Genomic DNA, 26,749 nt, shown 5'->3' with positions numbered 1-26,749 from the left:
TAACAGTTCAACCACTGTCCCCTTGGAAGGGCAGGACAGGCCAGCAATCAGGCAAGACTTCTTCACATAGAGTTTCTTGGCCTGCCTTTAAGTTCTCACACACGCACCTGGGAGCATTTGAAGAAAGGAGATACCTTCCTTTCCAGAACTCACAGCTGTTCTCTCAGGTAAGAGCAGTTTTTACTGACAGATTACTTTGAGAGGCCACAGGTGAACAAGCATGATGATTTGTACCTTTCATACCAGCGAGGGGGAAAGTCAGCCACATCACTTCAGGGAAGACTTAGATGTTGCATATTTGTCAGCACGTGAAACAAAGAACAAGGTCACCTGTGGTCACCAAGTTGGGCACAACTTACTATCTCCAAGAATCAGCTCAACTTCCTCATCAGCATCAGAATCTTCATCTTCACCCTCATCTCCCTCTTCCAGGAGGTTGGCAAGCTCCTCATCATCAGACGGAGAAAAGTCATTTTCTCCATCCTCGCCAGCATTCTCATTGTTCTCATCCTCCTCCAGCTCAGCCTCCAGCAGCTGGTCCGTATCTAGTTCATCAAGGTCATCTGTATCATCATCATCTTCATCATCATCTTCTTCCTCTTGCTCCTCTTCTTCCTATAAAGACAGCAAAAATAGTCCATTGCAGACATTAAAGCAAATGCAAAATGGAATAAGAATAATTGAAGAAAACATACCTATAGTTTTCACTTCTCCCCATATCCAGACATCACACATTATAAATATTTCCCATCACCCATATAAACACTTTCTCTCCGCAGCTACAGATCATGACACATGCTAGATCACTTGCAGGCCTGCAAAGTCTTATCCCCAAAATGCAACACAGGTACCACTGGCTCAAGCTCCTCTCCAGTACCGGCCATCAACACGCATCACCACAATGCACTTTTGAGAAGGACATGCATAAAACCCGTTAATCCATGGCTTTGTTGCTAGTCTTGTACAAACTGCTTTAGTTTCAACTGGACCAAAACCTCTACTTTGCATCAAACAGCATGCAGCAGGGATGTTCAGCCCCTCAGTCATTCCTGATTTAGATGAGATGTAAAATGTACGGAAAGACACTATTAACCTAAACCAATCCCTGAATCACTCAGCCTCAGATGACAGAACTGTTTAAAGCAGCTCAGAAGTCCCATCTTTGGTATTTACCTGTGGATCAAGATCTTTCTCTAACAAACCATAGGAATTTGCATTTGATAAAGCAACTGAATTTCTCATTGCACGGATCAAATCCAGAAATCTGTGTCTAGCAGACAAAACTGAGTGGGAGGAAGCTGTTATGGTCCTATTGTTCCTTCAGACAAACAAGAGGCCAAAAAGTGCCATCACAAGGCAAGCTCCAGGAAGGCTCCAAGACTCAAAGGACGGGTTCTATATACCTGCGCGTCTCCTCAGGGTCACACCCTTTTTCTCTAACACAATGCTCTTATGTGGCAGGAAGGCAGCTCTCAAGTCATTCAGTCTTAATTGCCCCTTTGTTTTGGGAGGGAACGCATTTTGCAAAACTATGAAGCAGTTACGATACATATTTAACAACCCGCTTCAAGGGTTAGTTTGGTCCTCAAGCTCACCACACTCACATTGTGCCGTTTAGACTGCTGCGTTCTCAGATCTAAAAGGACAGAGGAAAAAAAGGCCTTTATGTGCTCTCCCCCACCTGCTTTTTTCTTCAGTCAGCGCTATAAAAATATCCACCACAGCCACACAAATCCAACGTCTGTCATAGGCAAAAGAAACAAGGAATGCCAAAAAGCCTGGGAAAATTTTATTGTTTCTTCCCTTGCAAAACGCAGTCAAGTCTCCTCTACTGACTAGAAGTCCCATGTTATTTAAATGGAGATTACAATATAAAAACATTGGTTTGCTACACACGTTTTTTTTTCCGAAAGAGCTTGTATCAAGTATAAAATTAAAATAACCTATATTAACCCCTATGCTTATTTTAGGCAATTACAAACTTTAATTTGAGTCAATAAGTCCTCAAATGAACGTACATTGCTTTTTGAATTGTATACACACTGGGAGAGGAAATATCTTATTTGCAGCTCACAGTTTTAAACTGCGGTGCCATGTTGAGCACAATTTTCCATGAAATATATTGAATGGAGTGTAATAGCTTTTGCCTTAATAACTTTTACTTTTGTTCTATGCAGTATCTGCAAAGAGAACAATGTCTAAACTTTATTACTCTATTCAGAATTGAAAAACTGATTAAAAACTGAAGAGGCAAGAGAGTTTATTTTCCTTTTTCAGTCAACGACTCTGAGGCTGGAAAGGAGGAGATCTATTTTAAAAGCTTGGAAAAATTAAGCCAAGTTTTTCAGTGTCTGGAGACAGACACACAACTGTAGGCATTAGGTAAGAAGCGCACTGTGAGATTCATTTAGAGTCCACATGAGTTAGGTACCCTCCTATTTTCCACACCTGTGGAATTTCTGAAAGCATTTTTTTCCCAAGTACCTAGCCCACAATTACTTAAAAGCAAATGTCAAAACTAATGAATTCGATTATGTTTCACATTTAATGTATTTATTGGAAATTGAAACACTATTTTATCAACATCTTCATTCAAGGTTAAGGCAAGACGTATATATCAATATCATCCTCTAAATACAGGATGAAATGAAATATAGTTGCATAAAGCTAAAGATTTCTTCTGGCTGACAAGAATAAGTGTCAAATTACACATAAACGGTGTATATTTAGCTGCAAACTAACTTTGAAGGATTACACCAACCAGTGAGGAAAAAATTCTTTGTGAAAATACAAACAGCAACAGAAGACTAGAGAACCAAAATCAATGTTTCCACCTTTCCAGTTTAAATTACTTAATCTGAAGTAGGCGATTAAAATCAGGCCACAGTCATTTAAAACACACCTAAGAACAGTAAGATGAGATCTAAATTATACCTGTCCTTGGTAAACCAGGAAACAGTGTGAAAACCACGCTACGAGAACTCACGTGTGCATGTGACAGAGCGCGACACGCACACAATGCGTGTCCTTACGGAGCTGAGCGAGCGACACAGAACACGGTTCACGAGGAGTGATCTAAAGTAGTGATAAACCTGCACCTTGTCATGTTTTAAAGAACACAGGAACTTGGAAAATGTGGTGCTTCTGCTAAGTAACAGGAAAATTAGTTCTGCATTAGCTTCTGACCAGCCTCCAAGCACAGACCTCTGCAGGCACACTGCAATGCTCCAGTCTAGAGACACAAGGCTTGCATTTATGTGGGGAGATCTCTCTTAGGAAAGCACACTGGGCTTCTGTACCCAAAACCAATCTGTGGGACATACAGCTGAGAAAGACTCCACTTGGTCTTTCCTGACACCTACCACCATCATATGTGATACCCAGTCTGTTAATGGACTTCTAGGCCGTATCCTCATCAGATACCACAACTGGCTCACAGAAGGGATCCATATAGAGATAACAACTGGCGTGCCTTCCCAGTGACTCCTGCAAGCATACCGACTCACAGCAGTGAAAAAAATCCTTGTGCAATGTCACAAGGGAAGACAGGCAGAACAGTTATTCCAAACCCTATCTGGATTTGGAAGGAAACGCCTGCAAATACTCACCAGGAGTTCCCAAGAGCTTTGGGCAATGAGGCGGGTGCTGCTAGAAAAAAGAGCCAGTGTGCACATCTATGCATGATAAGCATGCACCTGTGCTCATCTTCCTCATTGGAGTAAACTGATCCACAGCACCCATGCACCAGCACACTCCATACGACTTAAAAAATAGTATCAAGGAACTGTTTTAGCTATCACTAACTCCTTTAGATGCCTAAAGATATTCTTCTACAAGGCCAGGCTGGATGAGGCTTTGAGCAGCCTGGTCTAGTGGGAGGTGTCCCTGCCCAGGGCAGGGGGTTGGAACTAGATGATCTTTAAGGTCTCTTCCAATCCGAATCATTCTATGATTCTCTTCGGGTTGTTCTCTGCAAGAGCTGCTTAGGTCAGAACTTGAACTGCTCATAGAGTCCTCACATTCTTCCTCTGCTTCCTTAGAGAATATTCTCTTCCCTCTCCAACAGAAACCTCTTCACAGCTGTCAGGTATCTTTACAGAGGGCATGAGGGTAGTACTGCAGAATCACAAGCTGACCATCTCATAACCTTCCCTCTGTAAAATGTTCTACTTCACTATCAGCACTCTGACTCACTGCCCGATATTTCTGTGCACCCGCTCTGCAGCCTGGTGCACGGTTATTACAATGAGCCAGACCAAACCCCTGTCTTCCTATGGAACTCGGTAAGATTGCAAACAATACCAGCCTGAGGCTATGACGGAGGAAAAAAAAAAAAAAAAAAAAATCTACTGTTCCCTTTTAAATAGAGTAGGCAACACTCAGAGGGACATGATGGAGCCCAGCTTTTGAACTAAGGATGTCACACTGCTACCCATTTTAGTTACACAGTGATTCAGGTATATTAATTGCTTGTACAATTAACTTAAGGGAGCTTTGCCTTGATAGGTGCCACGAATAGAACAGTTTGAAGTACAGTACCCACTGACCCCTAATGAGACTCAAATTCGTAACTACATAAATATGTATTAATTTTATTATTATATTATAGTGAGCACCAACACGAGGTTTTCTGTGTTATCTGCACAATACTGTACCAGTGTTACTCATCTTCATCTCCAGCATACACAGATGTCACTACATAACAGCTGCAACGCAGAGGTCATTATAGCATCTGCATACCTGCATGACCAACGCTATCTGCTCTTCAAAAACACAGCATCGCAATTATAATAAAGGACTTTCAATCTAAGAAACACCCACCCTGTTTCATACACAAAATGGCTTCCTGGCCCCACTTCTCTGCATCAATACTTACAGTGCTGATTCACCCCAGTTAAAGCAAAAAGGCTGCAAAAATAAAGCAAAGAACAAAGACAAAGCGGACAATTTAAAGTGAACTAGAGAACAAAACAAAACACCCTGGTTATAATTATAAGGGATAGCAAAGAGGGAGGCTGGAACTTCGGCGCGGAATAGCTATCCACAGATGTAAGTAGGATGCCTACACAGGGACAGGCTCCAGTTTAACTTAGAAATTGTTTGCCTCAACTATAGAGTTCATTTGACTCAACTGCTAAAGACTGGCTTAGGCTGAAAAAACCCCCCCAACACATCCATACAGAGGGTTTGTAACAGTTTAACTCAAAAAGTCTTAAGAATGTAAGTCAGTAATGTATAGTATCATCAGTTAGATACTTCAAAGAAGTATAAAGGATGCAGGAACTATCAGTTCTTCTAGGATAAGACTGCAAAATGTGACAATTAATTTAAGCGTGCATCTTAGAGAAATCTCTCACTCACTAACTCTAAAAATTCACTAGTTCACTTACACAGTAACACATAAATAGCTTAAACACACAGTCTGGGACTACTTTGAGGATGATTAAGAGGGCAAAAGTGATTCATGTCAGCTTTTTAACATGCCTGCATACAGGCAGATTTACAGAGGTATAGTAGTACAAGAAAAGCTAGACATTAACTTAAAGAATCAGAAAAGTTGATTACATAGCAAAGGATTATCTCAAGATCATCTCAAAGCAAATTACCGGTAACTTAACTCTACTACCCACTTGCAACCTTATGTAAAGATTCAGAAAGCCAAGTAGGTTTGGTTCAATTAATTTATCATGTATAACTACAAAGCAAAAAAATAAAAAAACCATCCCCTAAAGGAATGGCATATATAGGGGTGGCAGCAACGTACCAAAATATGCTTGACCTAATTCTTCATGTTGCCAGTATTTACAGCCTGTCCAGAGCTCAATAAATACCCTTTTTCTTGTTCAACCTTTATGTATTTTCTTCCATATTGTTCTTGGATGCACGTTTGCACACATTTCATAGACTTTCTTAGTGGTCCCCTTTTACCCATTCATTTTGTACATACGAAGTTCACAAAAATTGTCTTTTTGGGTAGTACAAATTGATACTTAACATATTCACTGGTGTTCATCTCTCAAAAAGCATTCAAAGGCTCAGGAAAATCCCAGTCCTTCACTTATTCAAACTGATGCAAAATACATGTTAACTAGACAGAACTTTGATTTTTTTTATTTTAACATAGTTCTGTCTGCACTGTATTTTACCCCAAATCAGTGTCTGTACAAGGTGCTTTCAGGAAGTATGGCACTCTAACTACTCCTATTTTCATCAATGAGGCTGCCTTTTTTTACCGGCAGAACAGTTAATCAAATATCAGTGAAGCTCCTCCCACTTTTACAAATCTTTCGGCTCATATTTAATTTACTTCTGGCTATTTGTAGCTAAGTCTAATCATCTGCTAGTAAGCATCTGCTTCTATAAACTGTTTATTTTCTCTAGTAGACCTACTAGTTTACTTCTCCCTCTCTTTCACCCTCCTCCCCCAAGTTTCTCCTAGAGAAAAGCAAACTCATTTTTAGCAATCTGGTTGCATTCCAAATTATCGGTATTATTTTAATTACCACTATTTCCACCATGGGAAGAGGCTTTGCTTTCATAAAAAAAGTACATTTGATCATTGTTCAAATACAAGTTCACTGAAGAATGTTTCACTCCAGAGAAATAAGTCTCTCCTTGTTTTAGTAATTTATCTTTCTCCACAATCTCCTTGTCCTATCTTCTGACAACAGTTCTCCTTGCTTCCAAAGCACCTGTGCAGCACATCGGTACTTTCTGATCCTCGGCTATGCAATTCTCAGGAGTGACAATGTCTGCTATTCAGTCATTTAAGAATTTCTATCCAATTCCTCCCCCACCCACTTCTTGACACTCCCTGAGTGGAAAAAAGCTTAAATATAGCCAACAGTCCTTCTAGGGGGTCAAGCACGTAAGGAATTTTTTACATCCTAGGTTACCTAGTCTCCATCTTTCCCCTCAGCTAGCAAGCTCAAACTCACTTTTATTACCATGCTGTTAAACTCATTCTACACGTTCATCTCCTTCCCACTACAGGGATGCACCTACTTTTACCTTCTCAGCTACTTCAGCGTTAGAATTTCTACTTCTTCATAGGCATTAATGAGGTCAGAGAGCTAAAAACTTAGAAGCCTGGGAATGCGCATATGTAACAAGCAAGAAATCTTACCATAGGCTTCTATGCAGATGTAGGTATGTGCAGATTTAATACAGGAAACAGCACACAGCATACAGTATGTCAGAGGCAAAACATGAAGAAATAAAAAACCAGTTATTCTTTCAGTCTATGTCAGTGGGTTTAGCTTGTCTAACAATCACTACTTACCTGTGATGAATGAAAAAGCATCCATGACACAGATAAACAAAACCTTTAAAGTAACTGGGCCTCTGTTGTATCAGCATGTTCAACTGGGACTCTTTTGACCAATTCTCTGTTTTTGCCTAAGAAATGTTTTCATTGTAATGTGACTGTATGTACCTGATGATAATCGAACTCCAGAGTCACTGTCCTCTTCAAGACATGCACAAGTTGTCATTTCACAGTTGATATATTCCTTAAGTCTAGGGATAAAATTGTGACTATTATATTCTCTGGGCTGTAGGGCTCAGAAATAATATAAGGAGTCCAGAACCAGGTGCAATTTCTGAATCTGTCTCTCTTCCTTCCTCTCACTGATCTCACACTCTCAACTCACAAAAACAAGCCCATTCCTTTAATTGCATGCCAAAAACCAATACAGTGTAAAGGAATTTCAAAATCTGGCCAGTAAATGAACTCTCCCCTCTATGAATTTGTTCATTTTTTTTTCCCCTCGAGCTTCTGACTGACATTTTTCATCACAGCTGAGGCAGCTTTTATTTTCTTGGATCCCAAATACTCTGGGAATTCTAGAAAGATGTGTTAGGTGAGAGGAAGTCAAGCTTTGATTTCTGTCACGGAACAGGCAGAATATGCTTTTATCTCTGCTGAAGCTGTTTTACTCCATAATACTAGGCCTAGCCTTTTGAAAATTTAAATTACTTTTGTCTTTCCAAGAATCTCCTCTGTTTACACTGACTCACAGCTAGTGAAACTAGATTCTGAAACAGCAGCATAGGCTGAAGCAGTCACAGTCATTTGTTACTATCTAAAAAAGTGGTAAGTACAGGTACTGGGAAAGTTTTGTTTTTTTTTTTTAATATCTGTTTTGGAGGATGCCTGTTGAAAAGATGTGTCTGTTCTGTAAACAGGTCTTTGATGGAAAGCACTCGTTACTTAGCCACCCCGGCTGCAACTAAGTTCAAGGATTCCTATTAAGGCGTGCAATAAACGCATGTATATTTTTATCAGTTGAAACATTTGTCTAAAAATACTTGTTCCCAGCTATTATCCTGCAAAACATTTAATGTTAAACAAGATTTAATTAAAAAAAAAAAAAAACCAAAACACATATCTTCAAACGTCATGGGAACAGTTCATGAAAAACTAAGGGTCCCTGATGACATAAATCATCCTAGGCAGCTTGTAGTGACAAAGCGCCACCATGGTCTGACGGTTCCCAAATACATGTGCCAATACGGATTAAAGTTTGTGGGTTTTTTCCCCCAGCAAAGAAGTACCCGCATGAAAACAAACCTCTATCAAACCAACAGCAATAAAGTACACTGGAATTGCTGTTGCAGGCTGATAGGGGGAGAGTCCTAAAATAAAAGTAGAAACCGGGATCACAAAGACCACATAGAAAGCTGAGGAAAAGCATTTTCCATCCTGGCTGAACTACATGTTAGAATAGCGATTGTCTTTCGAGTCTTTATTGCCTTATCTCCAAAGCTTTCGTTTCATATCACCTAGAGTTTTCTAAACCAATGCAAAAAGACAAATTACACACCTACCATCACCATTTCGATAGCCCAGAAGCACTGCAGGATAATTAACAGTTCTTCAGTTCTGGCAAAAGAAGTAGAACACACTTTATAGGACAGGGACAGCTAGGTGAAGCAATCTGCTACTGAAGCCATAAATCTCTCTGAACATGACAATAACTGAGAATACTACTTAAGCCTCACAGGTGCAACATCATCCACATGTACCACAGAGATAAAAAATAGGCCTTAAAGAACTAAAATGGAAAGAAAAACTAAAATAAAGAGGTAAAAATGCACAGACCGAAAATCCTGTAACCCACTCAGAAGATCACGTCATCTAGACTTAAGTTTCACAGTTTTGAGTCTACTCTGTGGTCAGCCAGTTCCCTTGGTTTTAGCTTTTCTGATCACTTCATATTTCTGAAGTCACCTTTTCTGGCCCCTGGCAACTGCCATGCGCCATTTCTAGGCCAGATCAGTACGTTCACTTTCCTTTGCACCATTTCCTCTGAAATTCCTGGTCTGTCTCACTGCAGAAGACAATAGATTACTGAATGAAACAGGGGATATAAATCAGCCAAGAAATGGAAATAAATAAGAATTAAGCAAGCTAACAACCAAAAGATGGCCCAGCACGTGTACCAGTAGCTCGCATACCCATCTTATTTTTGCTAAGTCTAACTCTGAAGGAGTGTATCAAAACAGTGGCAAATACAGGAGGAAGAGGAGGATCTTGCTGCAGGACTGAAGAATAGGAAACTCTGCCTGTTTCCCCACAGAGTGAACAGGTATGCAAATGCTTGAGAGACACTCAGTCACTGATGGACCCACTTAGATACTCATCCAGCAGTGAAATAATACACAAAACTCACAGAAGTTCAAGGCAGAAAGACGAGTATTTTTGGAGTAACACATCCAACAAAAAAAGGCTAACAAACCGGCTCTTGCTAAGCGTGTTACATCTTCACTTTCCCTCAGTTATCGCAGTAAGTACAGGTCACAGAGTATTAATATCCATTTTGCATTTGTTCTGTTTAACAAGGCCTGACAACTCTGGATTACTGGCCGTAACTAGGAAAAGGCAGCTTTCCAGAGATCTCATACGAAAGGCTAGTATAGGAGCTGAGGAAGAACTCAGCTACAGTAGTAGTGCTATTCTCAAGTATTTCAAACAAAACCATAAACATTTACTGCAGCAGTACCATGCACAAGCCAGCTAAGTCAGCCCGGTCATTTAATTTGAGGGTAATTTATGTGTTGATTTCACAAGGTTTGGCTTGAGGAAGGGGGAGTAATATAGCTGTTTTGTTTCTTCACTTAAATGAGAGAAGGAATTGAAAGATATCTACCGCCCTGCTAGGTTCATTTTACCCTCAGTCTTTTGCTTTTCAAAAATCTGTCACAGATCCACCAGTTGACACTTGTCAAAAATGACATCACGAGGCGGCAAAACTTAAAGTAAAAAATGTCAGGCAAATATTTTTCTCCATAGTTTTTAACTTGTCTCAAGCACAATTTTTAAAGCAATTTTATTCTACGTCACATGGCTTCCAAGCAAGGCTTGCCCATCAAATATGCTCTATTTGAGTACTTACTACTTTCTGCACGGGCAAAAATCTGTACTCGTGGACCCATGTAGATCATATACAAAAAATATATGTATGTGTAAAATGAAGGTGTCAATATACAAGGGCCAAACAGATTAATATCAGCTCTAAAAATCTTGACCAAATAGACGTCAGTGTAATGTTGATTCACATGGACTTCCTCCCCCACCACTTTCATGGAAGATATCAGAAGCATCATCTTTTAGCCAGAATATCTGTGATAAGTCCCAACAAGTCTGAAAGTTTATTTCCAATTTTTCAAAGCCTAAATCACAGAAACTATCTAAGCAAGTAGTAAACACCTACCTATGTGTGAGCATATGCATACACAGAAAACTCCTGTTCACCGGGAAACAAATTACTTTTGTTGGCCTTAACAGACAAGCGTGCCAGAGAGATTCCATCTTTATTCTGGAAAACCTCTACTCATTCTAGCTCAATACTGGATGTCTCTATGGAGACAAAAGCTGTATTTTGTAAGCCTAAGACTAGAACAAACCTGGAGGAACAGCAGTGAACAGCTACGGGACAGAAAGCAAGTTAATGTTTTGCTTAATATATATAGATTGAATTGAATTCAGGTTCGTAAATGTTGTTTATATTGAAAACAAATCTCTCTTACTAAAGAAACTTGATTGTAACCATCCCTAAAAGTTACTGTTATCTATACACCCCAGAAATGAAGACCATAAAAAGCAGCAACTATGCAGTACCAAGTAGTCACTCTTAGCTTGCAAATCTATCCCCAAGCAGCTTTGTTGGAATACTCCATAAGCTTTACAGAAAAGCTTTATAGCATACTTAAGTTCTGCCAGGGGCCACCTCCATTGGTAAGACAGGAAGCGTCCCCAGTCACGTCTGATGGATGACAGATACCTTATCTCTGCTTGGTACCTAGTGTTACAGCCTGGAACCAACAGCACTCAGACTGCGTCCTCTATACAAATACAGATCTCCGCTTCAGTCAACACTTACCAGCGATATTGCAAAACAGTGTCTTCATAGCTGCTAGTTAACCATTGTACAATGCAAAATCGCTTTCTGCTACAAACAATTTTTTGAGATTTTTATAAAGAAAATGTAAATAACCTTACTAAAATATACTGAATGTGAACCAAAAAAAACAGTGGAAGCAGAGACAAAAATAGAAACTATTGCCTGAGGCAAGCACTGGCTGAAAGCAGAAACACTTTGGAAGGAAGAGTAATTTCCCCCCCTCATTGTTTCCTAAGGAATTCTTACTCTTCACCCATTCTAAAAGTTCCTAAACTGAATCCATCCGATCTAGGGATAGAAACAGTGACAAAGGATTTCATAAGAATGCCAACTGCAACCTTGTAGCACATTGAGAGGACAGAACAGCAAATTGTGTACGCAAAACAGAACTACTGCTTTATCTTCAGAATTACAGTGAAACTGTAATAATAACAACCAACTGCAAAGAACATTACACTTTCCTGGGATCTGCTATCCAGTCTTCTGAACTGAAAAGTAAAAGTTTTAACCTAGCAACAGGAAGATTCAGAGACAGAAAGGGTATCGGAAATCCACCTTTCCACAGAGGCTGGAAAAAAAACCCCACCAAAATATTACCTTCTGGCATTCTTTGGAAAAAGGTGAAGTCAGCTTTTCTCACAGAAGATACAAATATATGATTTACTAGAATGCAAACACCAAAGAGCAGAGAATAATGGATTTAAAATCTTTAGGGAATTGAAGCACAAGGTCTTTGCCTGTTCAAAAAAAAAAAAACAAAAACAAAAAACAAGCAAAAACCTGACACCCAAAAAGCTACAAATTTGTCTTTAATTCTCATTGCACTGCAGTAAGTATTGTGTGCTACTGTATATTCTACCGACTGCACCCTGAGGAGCACTTATTGCAGTTCTTAGCTCTTTTGTCAAGTTGCCAGAGATCAAACAGCTGCTCTGAGAAGGAAAACCAACACATCCCAACACAAACCTACAGCTTACTTTAAAATTCTTAAAACATTTTGCTATGTAGAAGAAACTGCAACTGTGCAGTTTCACTCCATTAGTCACAAGGTGTGTCTCATTCAGAAATTGGTGACAAGTTATTCCCAAATATGAGACTTGGAATCAAAAAAGGAAAACCTCAAACACTCTGTCTCTGCTGGGTGTCGAAATATTTTAAAAAACCCAAGCAGAATAAACAGAAAAGTTTCTGATCAAGATTGAAACACTTAGGGAAATTAAGAAATAAATTATCAATTATCACGTTGGTTTACAGTGCACAAAGTTACTGTTCACACAGGTTCTGCACAGTTACTGCAGATTACTGCATCTACTGCATAGATTACTGACAGTAATCTACTTCACACCAGGTGAGACCAAACAAGGCATCTGTACTTTATGGGTAATAAATGAACACTTGCAGCCTCTCACATGCAGATGGCTAAGAGCTTCTCTTGAAGAGCCAGGTTAATGCTATACTTCTCACCTGATCTTCTTCTTCATCCTCTTCATCTTCTGCCAAACGCTGCCTGCCCACTTCATACAGTCTGCAAACTGTATCCATGTTCATGGCATCCATGCTGCCTTGATTCTGAAGGGGAGATGCCCACACAACAGTTAGCCCCCGGAATTAAGCTCCGGGGTCATAGTCAGTGCTTTATTTGATCTGAATTACAGACACATTACCAAAATCCCTCCCTCCCATTTCCTAGCAGCAGTACAACTAGCACTAAACCCAAGTCTTTTTTGGTTTCAAGGACCAGCCCAGGCATGATGTAAATATCTACTTCCTGCTTCTGTCATCCGCAAGTTACACTCTTATTAGTAAACCTAACACCTGTACTGGATCCTTAACATGCTTCAGGTTAGTTCTCACCTAACCCCACACTGCTTCCTTTCAAATTTGCCTCCCTATCATATCATTGTACCATATGCCTTGAGAGGATGCTAAAAGCTGTCACATAGCAAGAGCTCCAGCACACAGCAGTCTGACGCCCCAGCAACCGCTGCTGCCACATGCACTGAAGTAACATTTCCGATGGCTCCTTTAAAAGAAAATTTTCATACCTTGGCCTCACAACCTTAACTACTCGAACTTCAGTAGTTAAACATGAAGCTTGTCCTACTACAAATTCTTTACTGGCTTTTTTCGTCTGTAAGGATCGGTGCTTCACAGAGTATTACGTTGACTGGATTCTAAATTAGTGACTACGTGTACATAGTCAGGTTCAAGAAATTGGGTACTGACAACATATTATTGGACAAAGAACTGGACCCATTAGTTTAATTTTACTTCCCCTCTAACAAACCATATGTTTTGCTCAGTAATTTTTGCTTCAAATCCTTAGTTTCTGGGATTTTGCTAGGATGACAAGTGAAAAAAACAGTAACAGTGATTCACAGAAAAGCTCTGTGGAAAGCCGCAGGAAGACTGCATTTCCCAGTTATTCAATACAATGCAAATTTTAATAGGAAATTATTGCTATAAATACGAAAATATGCATTTCTCTCTATGCCTATGAGAACGAAATTTTATAGTGTGAAGTGTTTGAAGAGAGGCAAATGAGTTTAGAAGTTTAAGGAATTAGAGGCAGAAAAACAAGACTGCTGTGCGTGGACAGCAAAAAACTGACAGCATCTTTACCACCATTAAAACACCACCACTGCTTAGGACACGAATAACAGTAGGAACTCTAGAATCACCACTTCTGAAGGTTTTAAAAAGAAACAAAAGACATTGCACTCAAAACCACAGCTACAGAGAATCAGAGTTTATTCTTAGCTCCTTTACCTCAATGACAGCTAGATAGCAGTCCTTGCTGTCTGTGCACAAGTCAAAGATATTCCGCTTGACATCTATCGTCGCTGGAAAACATCACAAAACAAACTCATTGGTTAACTGCATATTACTACTATAGTACATATTTATCTAAAAGCAGATAATAAAATGTGAGGACAAGAGAAACCAGCTGAAACAAAAGCAAAATGAACATTTGTTACTAATTCAACCTGGAATAAAGAATAGAAATGTTGGAGACTGTCAGAAAAAATAGCCAGGTAAGTTCTTAACCTCCTCTGCATAGTGCCTCCTCCCTTGGTAATATATTTTTTGGCTTCTCTAAGCACAGTACACAACAGATAATTTTCCAGGATAGGTGGCAACCAAGGCACTGAGCTGTGAGCCATGCCTCCTCTCAATATCAAACCCCACGCTAGCTTAGCTCCAGCAGCTTTGCAAGCTAGAGGCCAAACTGACAGCATTTTGAACTACCAGCATGGAGAAATGCTGCTGGGAAAATGAAAACAAAAGTAAAACGGAAAAAAAAACAAAACCGCAAACAAACAAAAAAAACCCCACCAACAACCCCCCTCCCCACCCCCCCGCTCCACCCTCCCCCGCCCCCGAAATAACAGCCCTTCCTGAAATGAGCCCAATGACATCTTGGCCAAATGACCTACTATCTCAGATTATACCCTACTTGGAAAGAGGAAAGGAAAATAATGCCAGAACTGCAATCATGCACTGAACAGGGTATGATACTTGAACCTATTTCAGCATTAAACCCAATTCTTGTGCTTCAACCAGAACAGGTCATAGCAGAATTTGTTTTGCCACGCGTGCAAAGGAGAGGAGGAAGTGAACGTTACTAAGCAGAGCTTTCAATAAACCTTCAAACCTCCAGACCAAGCTACTTGCTCCTCTCCTACTCTTACCTATAGGCTTATAATCAGTTGCATTAAATGTCCTGAAAGAAGAGCCAAAGGGACTTCTCATTCTCTCCTCCAGAAGGTCATCTTCATCATCTGCCTGCAACATAGCTGGTACAAGGAAAGATTATTCCACAAATCCACCTTCCATTCATCACTATCATTAATCAACTTAAGATCAAATCGGACTCTGACACGAATTTTCTTTTTATTTAATAGCTTGACAAGACCCATTCAATATCTACTCTTCCAGAGCTACCTTTATTAATACTGCAGACCATTGAAACTTAATACAGAAGACAAAATTATTTTCTCAAGTATCATAAGATCTGCTGTTATACACATTTTCTTTTTTAATAGGTGGATTTTTAATCTCACAAATGAGTTGTGATATTGCTGATGTTAGAGAAAACTGTCTTTGTCAGCAATACGTGTACCATAAACATCCTGAAAAAATTCCAGTTCGCACATGCCAGGAAGGTCTGGAGTTAGACAGACTGTCTGAAGCTTCCAGTTTCCCTGAACAAGCATCTACTTATCTCAAACCAGAAGTGACCAAGGAGAGTAATGTAAGACTGAGAAGTCCTACCTCCATACATAACTGTGCCAGTATAGTTGAAGACCACACGACATTGATCCAATGCAGGTACTGTGTGTAACAAATGGAAAGTTCGGAGGTCCCACTGAAAAAACACAGGCTAAGGAGCAACAAACAATTAAAAGTTTCTATTTCAACACAATGGCAAACAACTGATTAACTGCATTCAAGAAACCTCATTGCCAGCCTCTTGCAAATATGACAGAACCGGAGTCAGATTCTAGCACCACAATCCCTTCCATACGTTCGAAATAAAAAAGCTCTTACTCAAAATGTCATTCCCAGTCATGAGAGGTTACTGCAGAGCTTCAAGGTTGACCTTGGTAAAGGGATGGGAAGAGAGCAGAGGTACCACAGAGTATATTAGAAAAGAAAATCTCTCTTCCTCTGTGTGTTACGTATTTCCTCTAGGCCATATCAGAGGCAGAATCTAGATTTAAATTAGCTAGCTGACAGTCCTGACTTACTTGATTCGCAGACAAAAACCGTTGTTACCATATATAACCTGTAACACAGCAGACCATTAATACAACTTCTGCAAGCAGCTACTTGTTTATCAATACAAATTCTTTAGGTCCCAGCACATCAGTTACCAGAGTGGCCAAAGGATACAATTTCTGTGTTGACTATGACCTCTAGCCCATTGGGGTGGAAAACACCACTGATGGTCATGTTGAATTTGTCAAACTTGTGGATGGCTTGTGCCGATCTAACATCCCAGAGGACACCATCATTTAGGACAAGGTCATCAGTGGGGTTAAAGGTGGCACAGTTCTTCTTGTAGTTGTTGGCAAGATCTGGGTTAAACAGAGTCAATAGCTTGTTGCCAGTCTGAATATCATAGATCTTTTAGATTAAAAAGAAAGAGAAAGATTAGTCACAATTTGTAATATACCTGTGCCTAAGATCACCCCATGTTCCCCCTTCTAAATTGTTTCCAGAATCACCCCATTTGCCATCTTGCTTTTCCATTTCAAGGGAGAGCGTTCTAAAGACAACGCTTTCTACCAGTCCTTCAATAGTTTTTCCACAGCTGGAACCAAATCTCACAACATGTTTTGGCAGTACTTAGCTTACTGCAAGTTCACTGATATATTTCAATATGATTCTGATTAGTTCCAAAGAAACTAACTCCATTATGAAAAGCAGGCTGTGAAGCTGCAGTCACAAGGTACCGCTTAGCCAGAAACTGTTTCAGAAATGAACTGCTTTCAGAACAGATGGTATTTACAAACATGAAAACTCCAAAGCACACAGAGAGGGGAAAAAAAGCCAGAAACTATAGAAAAGGAGTTAAAATTCCTGGCGTTTACATGGAAATGCAACTTTCTGAGCTTTGCCCCAACAAACTGTTGGAAGATAAAAAGATAAAAAGGGCTTTAACTAGTGCGAAGGCTTTATGACCATCTTCTCAGATAAATTTGATCTGTAACATCCCTCAGAGCCCAGCTCTCTTTCAAACTTAGAGAGGAAAAAATCCTCTAGAATTGGAAAACAAATCTGTTTACCAGATAAACTCAATACACAAACTGATCTGACTTCCAGATAAATCCAAGTTAAAAACTGGTCAGGAATGGGTAGCTTGCTTAAACAAATCACAGAATTAAGTAAAATCATAAATAATTTGAATAAGTTGTGTTTTCTGACAATTTGTTATGCAAATACTCTTTCAAAAGAGCGCCTATAAGCAATGCAAATTAACACTGAGAAGGAAAAGCATTCTGAAGCCTGTGTCTGTCAAATTTGCAGGTATTCATACAAAACACAATTGCATTCTCTGAAAATATATTAGTAAAATTAAATTACCCAAAAGCAATCTGCAGGTTTTGGGGGAGTAAAAGGAGGATGCTTTTAAGGACACTTTTTATAGGGCATTTTCCACAGCTGTTGACTGAGCTACTGAGAAGTTTTTTGACACTTTCAAAGCTTTTCCTCTAAAGCCGCTTAGCTCATCAGTTACAGAGCATCACGGCACCCACATCTGTTAATAAATGTCCTGTGAAGAATTATATTCTTGCAACAGCTCCACAACCGTGACTTCTACTGGTACTTACATGGGCAATATCTCCTTTTGTGCCAATGACCCTGTCCTGAGAGTGCTTGCTGAACTCCACATAGTGGTCATCAGGGAAGGAATGCCTGTAGGTAGAGTCAGAAAGGAAGTCAAGGGACTGCAGATTCAAACCACCCGTGTGAACCAAACACTACCCCAACACCTCCAGCAGAGGTTTCAACGATGCAGAAAACTAAATGTGTACAAAAGACTTTCCTTCACCATTGACCACAGCATACTACAATGGTAAAATGCTCCACTGGCATTTGCAGGAAAGTGTCTATTATAGACACAGCCTTTACAGCAGACCAGTAAAAAAACACAAGTATCAAATTCACAGACTTGTCATCAACAGGTTCTGCCATAAACATAAGTATTTCAAGGAGCAAGTAATGAATGGCATCACGAACGTTCAAACACACATGCACACCTGAGGCATGTTAAACTTTTTATCTGAAAAATGCTCTCTAGCTGACCTAAAACAGATCACACCAAAATTGTTGCTTACAACTAAGGTAGACAACAGCCTAACCTTTTAAAAAAGGAAGAGCCTTCCACCCATTTTTTATCGAAAGGAAAAACTGTAAATATTGAAATAACTTTTAAATAGCTTTTTCTGGGTCTGAAATAGCTTGTTCCCAGGGTCTGACAATTTCACCACGCGAATCACTGTACTAATAAAATTCTGTACCTGGCTACAGAAAGATTGTCAAGATAATTTACGAACACAAGAATAAAAATACAAACATACTTCTTTGCCTTCAGGGCCAACAGTGATTTTACTGATCTATCTTGCATTAAACAGGACTTTAGGTAGGTAGAATTTAGCAAAGCTATCTGTAGCCAATAAAATAGGGAAGATATTAAACATAAGAAAGGGAGCACATTTTATTTTTTCACAAGAGACATTGCAAGAGCTGTGCTGTGCTTTCATAGAGTTTGTTGTTAGGGTTTCTGCCTATATTGAATGGTTCTTCTAACTGCAACATACCCCACAGCTGGATCAGAGTATACCTACTTCATATCAAAGACAGACTTCATTCCCCATAATGCAGACAGAGGTTGGCTCCACGTAGCAGATGTCAGCAATAAAGATCCATCCTGTATTGCCAGATGGGAGTGGAAAAGAATACCGAGGAAAACAGAGGTTATCACTTTACCCGTACACTTTAACTTAACATGTACAAGATGAATTTAGGAACTACAGCAGATTTTGTGCTTACTAAACTACTCCTGTGGAGATAAATTATAGGTATCTAATACGATGTATAATATAAAGAGCCTTTGGCAGACAAAACCAGATAACAATGGAAATGATATATGAGTTAATAGCAGATAAAAATCAGGATAATCCATGCCTGAATTCTGATGCCCTGTGAGTGGAGCTCACTCTGCTTATAAATCAGTTAACTTTTATTTCTTCCTAGAATCATCCCCCAAAAGATTTCTTTCTCCAAAGGGAGGTGATATAAACCCTGATATCTTATCTCACACTTATCTTAAATACATAGTCAGTTTAAGCATTTTTGCGCTCCTGGACACATATATTAATTACTTATGAAGGCACAGAGCCACTGCGCATCTTCTCTATTATCTTGGGAAGAAAAAAATAATTGTAGAACTCACAGAGAGGGAGTATGTAACTATTACAAGTACTTTAATGACAGGCATTGCAGACCAGCCAGCAGATGCATTTTAGATGCAAATATCCAGACAGGCCCAAAACATACCAGGGCTTAGTCTGTGAGAACTTCTAAAACTCAGAACAGGTCTCTGATTACTTACCCTGGATGGCTCAAGGTGCGTGATGGCAGAGTTATGGCAGTTGTAACTGGCCTCTTCCTGTCCACTGAATACATTATAGAGTTTCAACTGCCCTGTGCAAGTACCCAGCATTAAGAATCGTTCTCTCGCAGAAAACGCGCAACAGGTAAAGCCACTCTCATCCTCATTTGCTTCCCTGAACACAGAAATCGGACGGAACCTACAGAAGGCAGAAATACAAGGGTCATCCAGGAGAGAAGAAAAGCAAAACTGAAACGTCGTGTGATGATATTAAATTCAGTCCTTAAAAACCACGTAGGTACAGGTTATAGCTGTCCTTCTAGGACAAGCTAATTGTCAATTGTAAGACTAGTGGTCAAGTGAGTATGTTACAACAGTGTTTGCAAAGTTTCAGGGTTTGTTTTGCACCATTAAGTACTTCTGTTAAAGCACATCATTAAGATGAAGCACTTGGAGTCACTCTTCAAAGCTGGATTGATGGAAAACCTGCAATGCCATCACCTGGATAAGTACAGACAGCTAGCAAAAAATTTTCTAACCGTTCTGAAACACTCAACACAAGAAGGCATGGCACATCAGCCAAATAACCTCCTGTCATCACAATTCCCCAAGGTGATACTGGTTTCACTGTGAAGATGCTTTCATTTATGTATCATCTTTATTTTTTTATAAACTTTACATCATCTTCCAATTTAACCTCAGCAAAGAAGGAGCACATAAAAAGGCTACCAACTTGCAGTGCTGTGGATTCAGCTGACAGAGCAAAATATGGATTCCGCCATCCTGCATCTGTCAGCCAACCATCCTCAAGGCTGTGCTACACTCTTGTATAAAATTGGTGTTACTTACCTTCCAAAGGCAAACAAAGAGCTATGGGCTTCATTAGTCAATGTTGCTAATGAATTAACATGATAGTGAAAATAAAGTGTGCTTTACATACTAAGGGTCAGTACTAAGGACGAGAGAAACAGAACAACTTCTAAAAATGCCTTTCAAGGCTCTCCCACTTGTCACTGTTGAATTAAAACACTTTTCTTTCCAAGGATACTCTGCTGTGGGACTGCACAGCCTAAATCCAGGTAAGGCTTTTTGGTGCATCCTGACAGGGATCAAGAAACATTTTTCTTCCTTACCTGCTAAATATAAGGTGTCTATCAAAGCAGCCACCATCCACCCCTCCGTACTTCGGAAAGGCTGCCCTGCGGGTCAGCCGTGAGGTAAAGTTAGTTGGCGCTTGGCGCCTCTGTTTTGGCTCAGGACACTGGTGGGGAGTAAAGAGAGAGAAAGGGGGACAGGTGGCAACAGGGTTCTTGCAGCGGGCATGCTGCTCCCTAAGGTACTCTGTGATTATACTGTCCAGCGTGGGTGGGGAAGGAAGGTGTCTGTCCAGCTGCTTTTTGATAGCTGGGCTCTGGCTGTAGGCGCCATGGTCCGATTTTTGTCGCAACACTCTGATTTTTCTGCCGTTGCAGGGAGATGGCCTCTCCCTGACAAAGCTAATCCTGCCAATCAGAGGAGAGCTGCTGGCGTAAGAAGGGCCTGGAAGGGCAAGTGGACCTTGGGATGCAGACGGCCTTGCCTGAGCATGGACAGAGGTGGCAGTGGAACCTACAGAAGTGTGGCTACTCAAACGGGCTGAGATGCCGTTAGCTATGCGAGGAGTGCGAGGCAGGGTCACAGGAGAGGCAGCAGCCGCAACAGGGGTGAAGGCAGATGAATGAGATGCTGCAGTCATGGGTAGGTCAGCCTCTTTAGTAAGGACAGATGCAGTTTCTCCTAGGCCCTTAGAGATGAGATGGTTCCGAATCAGGAGCAGCAACTCCTTCTCAGGAAACGTGATCCTTGACTGGGCCACCACATCCGCTTTCTGCAACCGAGCCAGAGAGACATCTGTGCCAATCAGCAACGGCTTCCCCGAGACACGCTCTATCAGCTCAGCAGCATATTTGCAGAACTTCACATGCTCGCTGCGTTTGTCCTGAAGCACCGGCTCTTTCATCAGCTGCTGAATTTGACAGCTGCTAAAGAGGGGGAGCTTGCTGATAATCTGCCGGACAGTACTGCTGCGCGAGAGCCCCACCAAGGCTTTGCAGGCTAATGCTCGGATCTGATCTGCGTCTGTGATCGGCATCTTTATAGACAGCAATGACAGCAGCACTTTGATGCCATTGTTGGACTGTACCACATTCCACATCTTAGCTAATGTGTGCTCACTGCTCTTGGGGGCCTGAGGAAGCTTTCGCCGAGGAGTTCCAGAGATGAATTTGCCAATACTGGAGATCCGATTATCTGGGCCACATACACAATTGATGATGATCTGAAGGGCTGATTTCTGAATCTCGGCATCATGGATGAAAAATTCACCCTCAGCAACTCCAAGGATGATACTAATACCTAGTGAGGGAAAGAAACACTTTATTTAGTACTCTAAAATGTATCTTACACAGTTCATCAGACAAACAAGGGAGTCTTCAACAAATTTGAGGAAAATAGGTAATCCTCTTCATTCTGGGAATTTCTGAAGTTCTGCTAACTAGTGTAAGACGTATTCTTCTACCTCCCTGGCAAAACGTTTTCCTACGCTGATGCTCCTCCACTTCATCATTAGTAAGTAGAGAGTCAAATGATCTTTCAGAGATGATTGGCCCAGGAATGTAAAATCTGAGATACTTGACACATAGAAAGATGCACAAGCAAGCCTCTGATTCTTACTGCAGAAAGCAACTCTCTTGTATAAATACTAACAAAGTGGAAACAGAGAGGCAGGACGGGGACTATGTTATGAAGGGAATAAAAGAAATCGTATCACAGCTTCCAAAAGGAGTCAGGCAAAAATGAAACTTTGGGTTTTTACTTTCTTAAAAAAAAAAAAAAGTCAGGCCCCAGTTAATGCATAAGCCTTAAATCTGATCCAGTCTCATCTCATTCATTTGCATACTGAATCTGCAGGTAGCCAGTTAGAGCATAACTCGAACTGCAATAATTGTTGCTCTCCCGTATTCTCAAATGCCAAATCCCCAGGAGACCTAAATTTCTGGGAAGTTGAGGGAACCTAATAGTCCCATTATGAAAGTAGATTTGCCTCCATCTGTATTTAATGAGCTCTTGAAAACAAGTGCAAATCAATGACCACGCCTTCAAATCTGCAATCCAACCACAGTGCTAATCATGACACAATTTTAACCACAGTCTACTCTCCCATTTATTTGCATCCCTGACAATAACTCTGAATACATGACTTATTTTAACCCCTGTCTCACTGCAGGTGAGAAACAGCCAGCTGAAAAATCATGTAGTAGAAGGCAACTGATAAGTGTGTAAGTCATGAGGACCATATTTCAGCTTACCCACAGTGGAAACAGTGGATCCAGCTTCATCTAACACATCCACAGGTTCTGCCAGCTGCAACTGGATTTTAGGAACCACAGTCAGGATGGCTAGTACATCCAAAGCATATCGTACTGTGTCATTCCTGGAAGACAACAACAGAAGAACTTCTTAGAGGTGTACGTACATGTTGTTTCAACAATATAAAATAGTATCTGATCTGCTCTACTCCAACAAACAGGAGTAAATCAGTCACATTTAATGTATTTGATGATGCCTTTTGATTTTAGAACATTCCACTCAAAGGGCTGTTCTCCACAGAAGGCGGTGCTCACATGCACACCACTGCCTGCAGTCTGTCAACATTTATCCCACACTGCCCACAGACTCCTAAAATGACTGTAATTTTGTATTTATAAAAATAAGACTGTTAAGGAATATCCAAAAAAGCATTCTAAATTCAGCTTCTAAATCTAATTTAACTTTACATCTTAGTTGGGAAACACTGCTGTCTAAAATACTCTGTCACCAGTCAACTACGAAAGAAGTTTTTCTGAAGTAAAGGGAAACTGTTCAGCAGTAAAACAGACAATTGTAATAGGGGAAAAGGCATCAACTTAGGCACCAGTTTAAGAGAAACACAGGTGTGTGGAAGATGAAAAGGGCTGTTAAGCAAGACTTGGAAGAGCAGAACAACGCAAGAAAAGGGGGGAAGGTTTGTAAGCCTGTATAGAAAGGTAAGAGTTAACCCAGGTAGCAATTAGGAAACAGCTGCAAAGAGTAAGAAACAGGAGAACAGACACTACCCAGGAGAGTGCAACCTGAGAGAGAGAGGGAGGCAGGGGATTGCAGAAGCAAAACAGATTTCAAAGGCTTTTAAGGTAAGTTAGGCGAGGAGCTCCTGCAGGCCGCAGAAATAAGGAGGGAGTCCCAGTGACAGGAACACCGCTGATGACAGCTAGTTATAGCGGACAGTGACTCATCTGTGAACATATCTCTAGAGAGAATTACAGCTTCACTTTGGGGAGCAGATGGTCATTAGGATGAACAGAGGCTGGAACTTTGCACCCATCCTCCTTTGAACTGGGGACAGGATCTTAACGGTATTCTATCAGAGCTTGGTGACAGTTCCCTTTCGTTCTTAAGAATAAAGATGTTGCAGATTTTTTGGGGGTAGGGAGGTGGGGTGAAGAGGTGCCACAGGAACGTAACAGAGTATCATGGTGCCCCCACAGCTTGTCTGCAGGCAAGACAAGGGAGAAACTTAAAAGCTGCGTGATAAGGTGAACCCCTTTACCAACATGTTGAGTTTAGCAGCTGGCAGTGTATCACCTCGGGACATGTACTCGAGCGATACACAGTAACGATCTGCAGTCTGTTTCCTCTCTCAAATGCTGGCTTGTTACATATTCACACAACTTTCCCAGTTACATCTGCTCAGTCAACTTCAAATACCAACAAAACAACAAAGTAATGCAGTGGCCTCTCTTGAGTCAGCTAAATTCATACATCCAAACAGACATTTCACCTCTTTCCGGGATTAAGATAAGTCTTGATATTACCCTCTACTTTGAAGGTTTTCTACTCTTTCTCTAGCAAAAAGGTACACAAATTTTGTGATGCACAGAATTGTGATTAAGCTCTACTATGATGCTGATTTCTCAGAAATCAGAGGCCTGAGGCATTTTGGCTTTTCAGAAATGTCATGACATCCCTCTTCTACCTCAAAATTTTAGTCCTGCTTTCCACAGTGTTAACTTTCATAAGCACCGTGTAGCCACAGCACAGGCCCTTGCAGCACCAACCAGTGTGTGCCTGTTTTAAATGCTACCAGAGAGGTAGAAAAATCTAGAAATGTAACGTTCTGCCCAAAAGTCACAACTTACTGCACTAAAATAGAGTGCTACAGCAAACAGCTCACCTTGCGTAGTACGTCTTCCAGTTGCATGCTATTGAAATGAGCTGAAGCATGAGTTGGACGCAAGACAATTTGAGAAAAACCTCTGCTGGCTCCCAGTATAGCTGTGCTGGACCATATTCAATCAAGAACTCCATCATCTCTACAATCTGCTCATGAGTATATGAACAGGCCTGCAGCGAAGCGAGATGAAAGCATTAGAGAGAGATCACAGGGGTTACAAACTTGCACATCAAATCCCCCACTGCTGGGATTTAACTGAAAAATGCTTCCACAAAGAGCAGACTACCACTGCTTATTGCAGATTAAGTGTTTATTTTCTGGTTTATTCCCCAATTATAAAAGAGCACAGCAACTGTCACTATACTATACCATAATAAGCTTAAGAATAACAACCTTAAAGTTTCTTTGCAGTCCTAGAAGGCTTAGGCCAATTTAAGAAGAAAAGTTACATTAAATTAAAATTCTACTCTGCTTTTAAGTTACTAATACAGTAGTTACTAGACCATCATTCAAAATACATTTGTGCTAAAATATTTTGTTTGCAAAAAATATTCAGTTACAGATTGTAAGTTCTGACTACAAAACATACTAAAGAAAAAAAAGGACATTCCTAACAAGCTTGCCTTTCAATAGTTTTTTTATAAATTACACAAGGCAGCAACAATTTATACACATTTCTTTAGTTAATGAAAATAAGTGATTTTTGCAGAAGCAAAAAAAAACAAAACCTGACATTTTCTTATTTCAGCTCTTCTAGAAAAACATCACAAATTAAACTAGAAACCACAGGTAAATGTGCTCCCTCAAAACAAGCAGCTATAAAATTAAGTTTTAAAAAAAAATAAATAAAAAATAAGTCACTTTGCAAGGAGAAAGTAGGGCGGGGGGGGAAGTCATAGCCAACACAAGAATTTTCCAGCTAATTCCAAAAAATATGGTGTCCAAAAGACACAGTTCAGTTGTCATTATCAAATCAAACTTACTTTCAAGTTTTTCAACATTACGCACTTTTCTATAAATACAGATTTCATCCTCTCAGAGATTAAAAGCATAGAAAAATCCACAAGATTCAAAAATAACCTGCCTTTAACTGAAGTTTTTGAGAGATGGAAAGGAAACCACAGCAGATGAGCAGTAACCTTAATCAAGTGTAGTTCAGACGAACCTCAAAGGCTCTTCTGTATTTTTCTGTTGTAGTGTCATTCCACAAGGCACAAAAAAGAGTACAAATGAAAAAAATCCTTATCCCCATAAATTTCACGCTGCCTAGTTATTCCACTGGCTTCAAAGGACACCCACATATTCCTGCAGCTTGGATTCACTTGAAAAACGCAATGACCGTGTTAAAAGCTTGCAACACGCGACTCACCTTGTAGGGGGGCTGTGGGTGGACAAGAATGCCACCTTCAGTGCGCTGGAGCGACTGCTTCACCTGTTCAAGTTTGATAGCAAGGTGAGCCTCAAAGTATCTACGTAAGGCCATGCAGGTGTGTTTCCCAGTCTGGCGACTGGCAAAGATCTCATCATCACTCAAGAGGGCTCCTTGGTCTTCCAGGTTTAAGATCTCAAGAGTGCTTATCTTCAGAAAAAGGTTGGATAGTGATGGGGGGGGAGAAAAGTTTCATCAGCTCACTTTTCAGGAAAAAAAACAAACAAACCCCTACAATTCTCAGCTGCACTTGTACTAAATCCAAACTTACTTTGCTCCACAAGACATACAAGCACACTCTCGAGAGCTGACAAAAAGCTGTCTGAACAGAAAACGCTATCTGCCTGAATCAATATTAAGTCTAAAAAGAACCATTCCCCCTCCTTCACTTATCTATGACGAAAGAAAACCAGAAGTTACATCAATGTAGATCTAGAGGCAGTGTTGTGCCCAATACTATTAGGCATTATATTACCAAAGTGTACTTTTACACCCTGCAGTGCTGATGTGCTGGAGTTATATACAACCCAAGCAATTCAGATGGC

At 40.3% G+C, this 26,749-nt stretch overlaps 1 protein-coding gene across 3 annotated transcripts in view; it reads right to left on the bottom strand.

The window, feature by feature from the left end:
• DCAF1 (DDB1 and CUL4 associated factor 1) overlaps nt 1-26,749 on the bottom strand; it is a 53,110-nt gene that overhangs the window by 4,390 nt on the left and 21,971 nt on the right. For 2 of the 3 annotated variants that reach the window (XM_063347853.1, XM_063347852.1), the window contains exons 11-23: nt 26,145-26,354; nt 24,776-24,945; nt 22,875-22,999; nt 20,661-21,921; nt 19,528-19,726; nt 18,761-18,843; nt 17,744-17,828; nt 16,302-16,535; nt 15,681-15,774; nt 15,098-15,202; nt 14,175-14,248; nt 12,870-12,974; nt 360-615 (exon numbers count right to left, since the gene is read on the bottom strand). In XM_063347853.1, the coding sequence (XP_063203923.1) occupies nt 360-615; nt 12,870-12,974; nt 14,175-14,248; nt 15,098-15,202; nt 15,681-15,774; nt 16,302-16,535; nt 17,744-17,828; nt 18,761-18,843; nt 19,528-19,726; nt 20,661-21,921; nt 22,875-22,999; nt 24,776-24,945; nt 26,145-26,354 (3,001 nt within the window). Of the gene's footprint in view, nt 1-359; nt 616-12,002; nt 12,069-12,869; nt 12,975-14,174; nt 14,249-15,097; nt 15,203-15,680; nt 15,775-16,301; nt 16,536-17,743; nt 17,829-18,760; nt 18,844-19,527; nt 19,727-20,660; nt 21,922-22,874; nt 23,000-24,775; nt 24,946-26,144; nt 26,355-26,749 lie in introns of those variants that run through there. The other variant, XR_010072748.1, reaches the window with a different exon arrangement.

This window comes from Chroicocephalus ridibundus, chromosome 10, assembly GCF_963924245.1.
Source record: "Chroicocephalus ridibundus chromosome 10, bChrRid1.1, whole genome shotgun sequence".
NCBI lineage: Eukaryota > Metazoa > Chordata > Aves > Charadriiformes > Laridae > Chroicocephalus > Chroicocephalus ridibundus.
The sequence above is the reverse complement of the archived record's forward strand: the minus strand, read 5'-3'. Positions and strand labels throughout refer to the sequence as shown.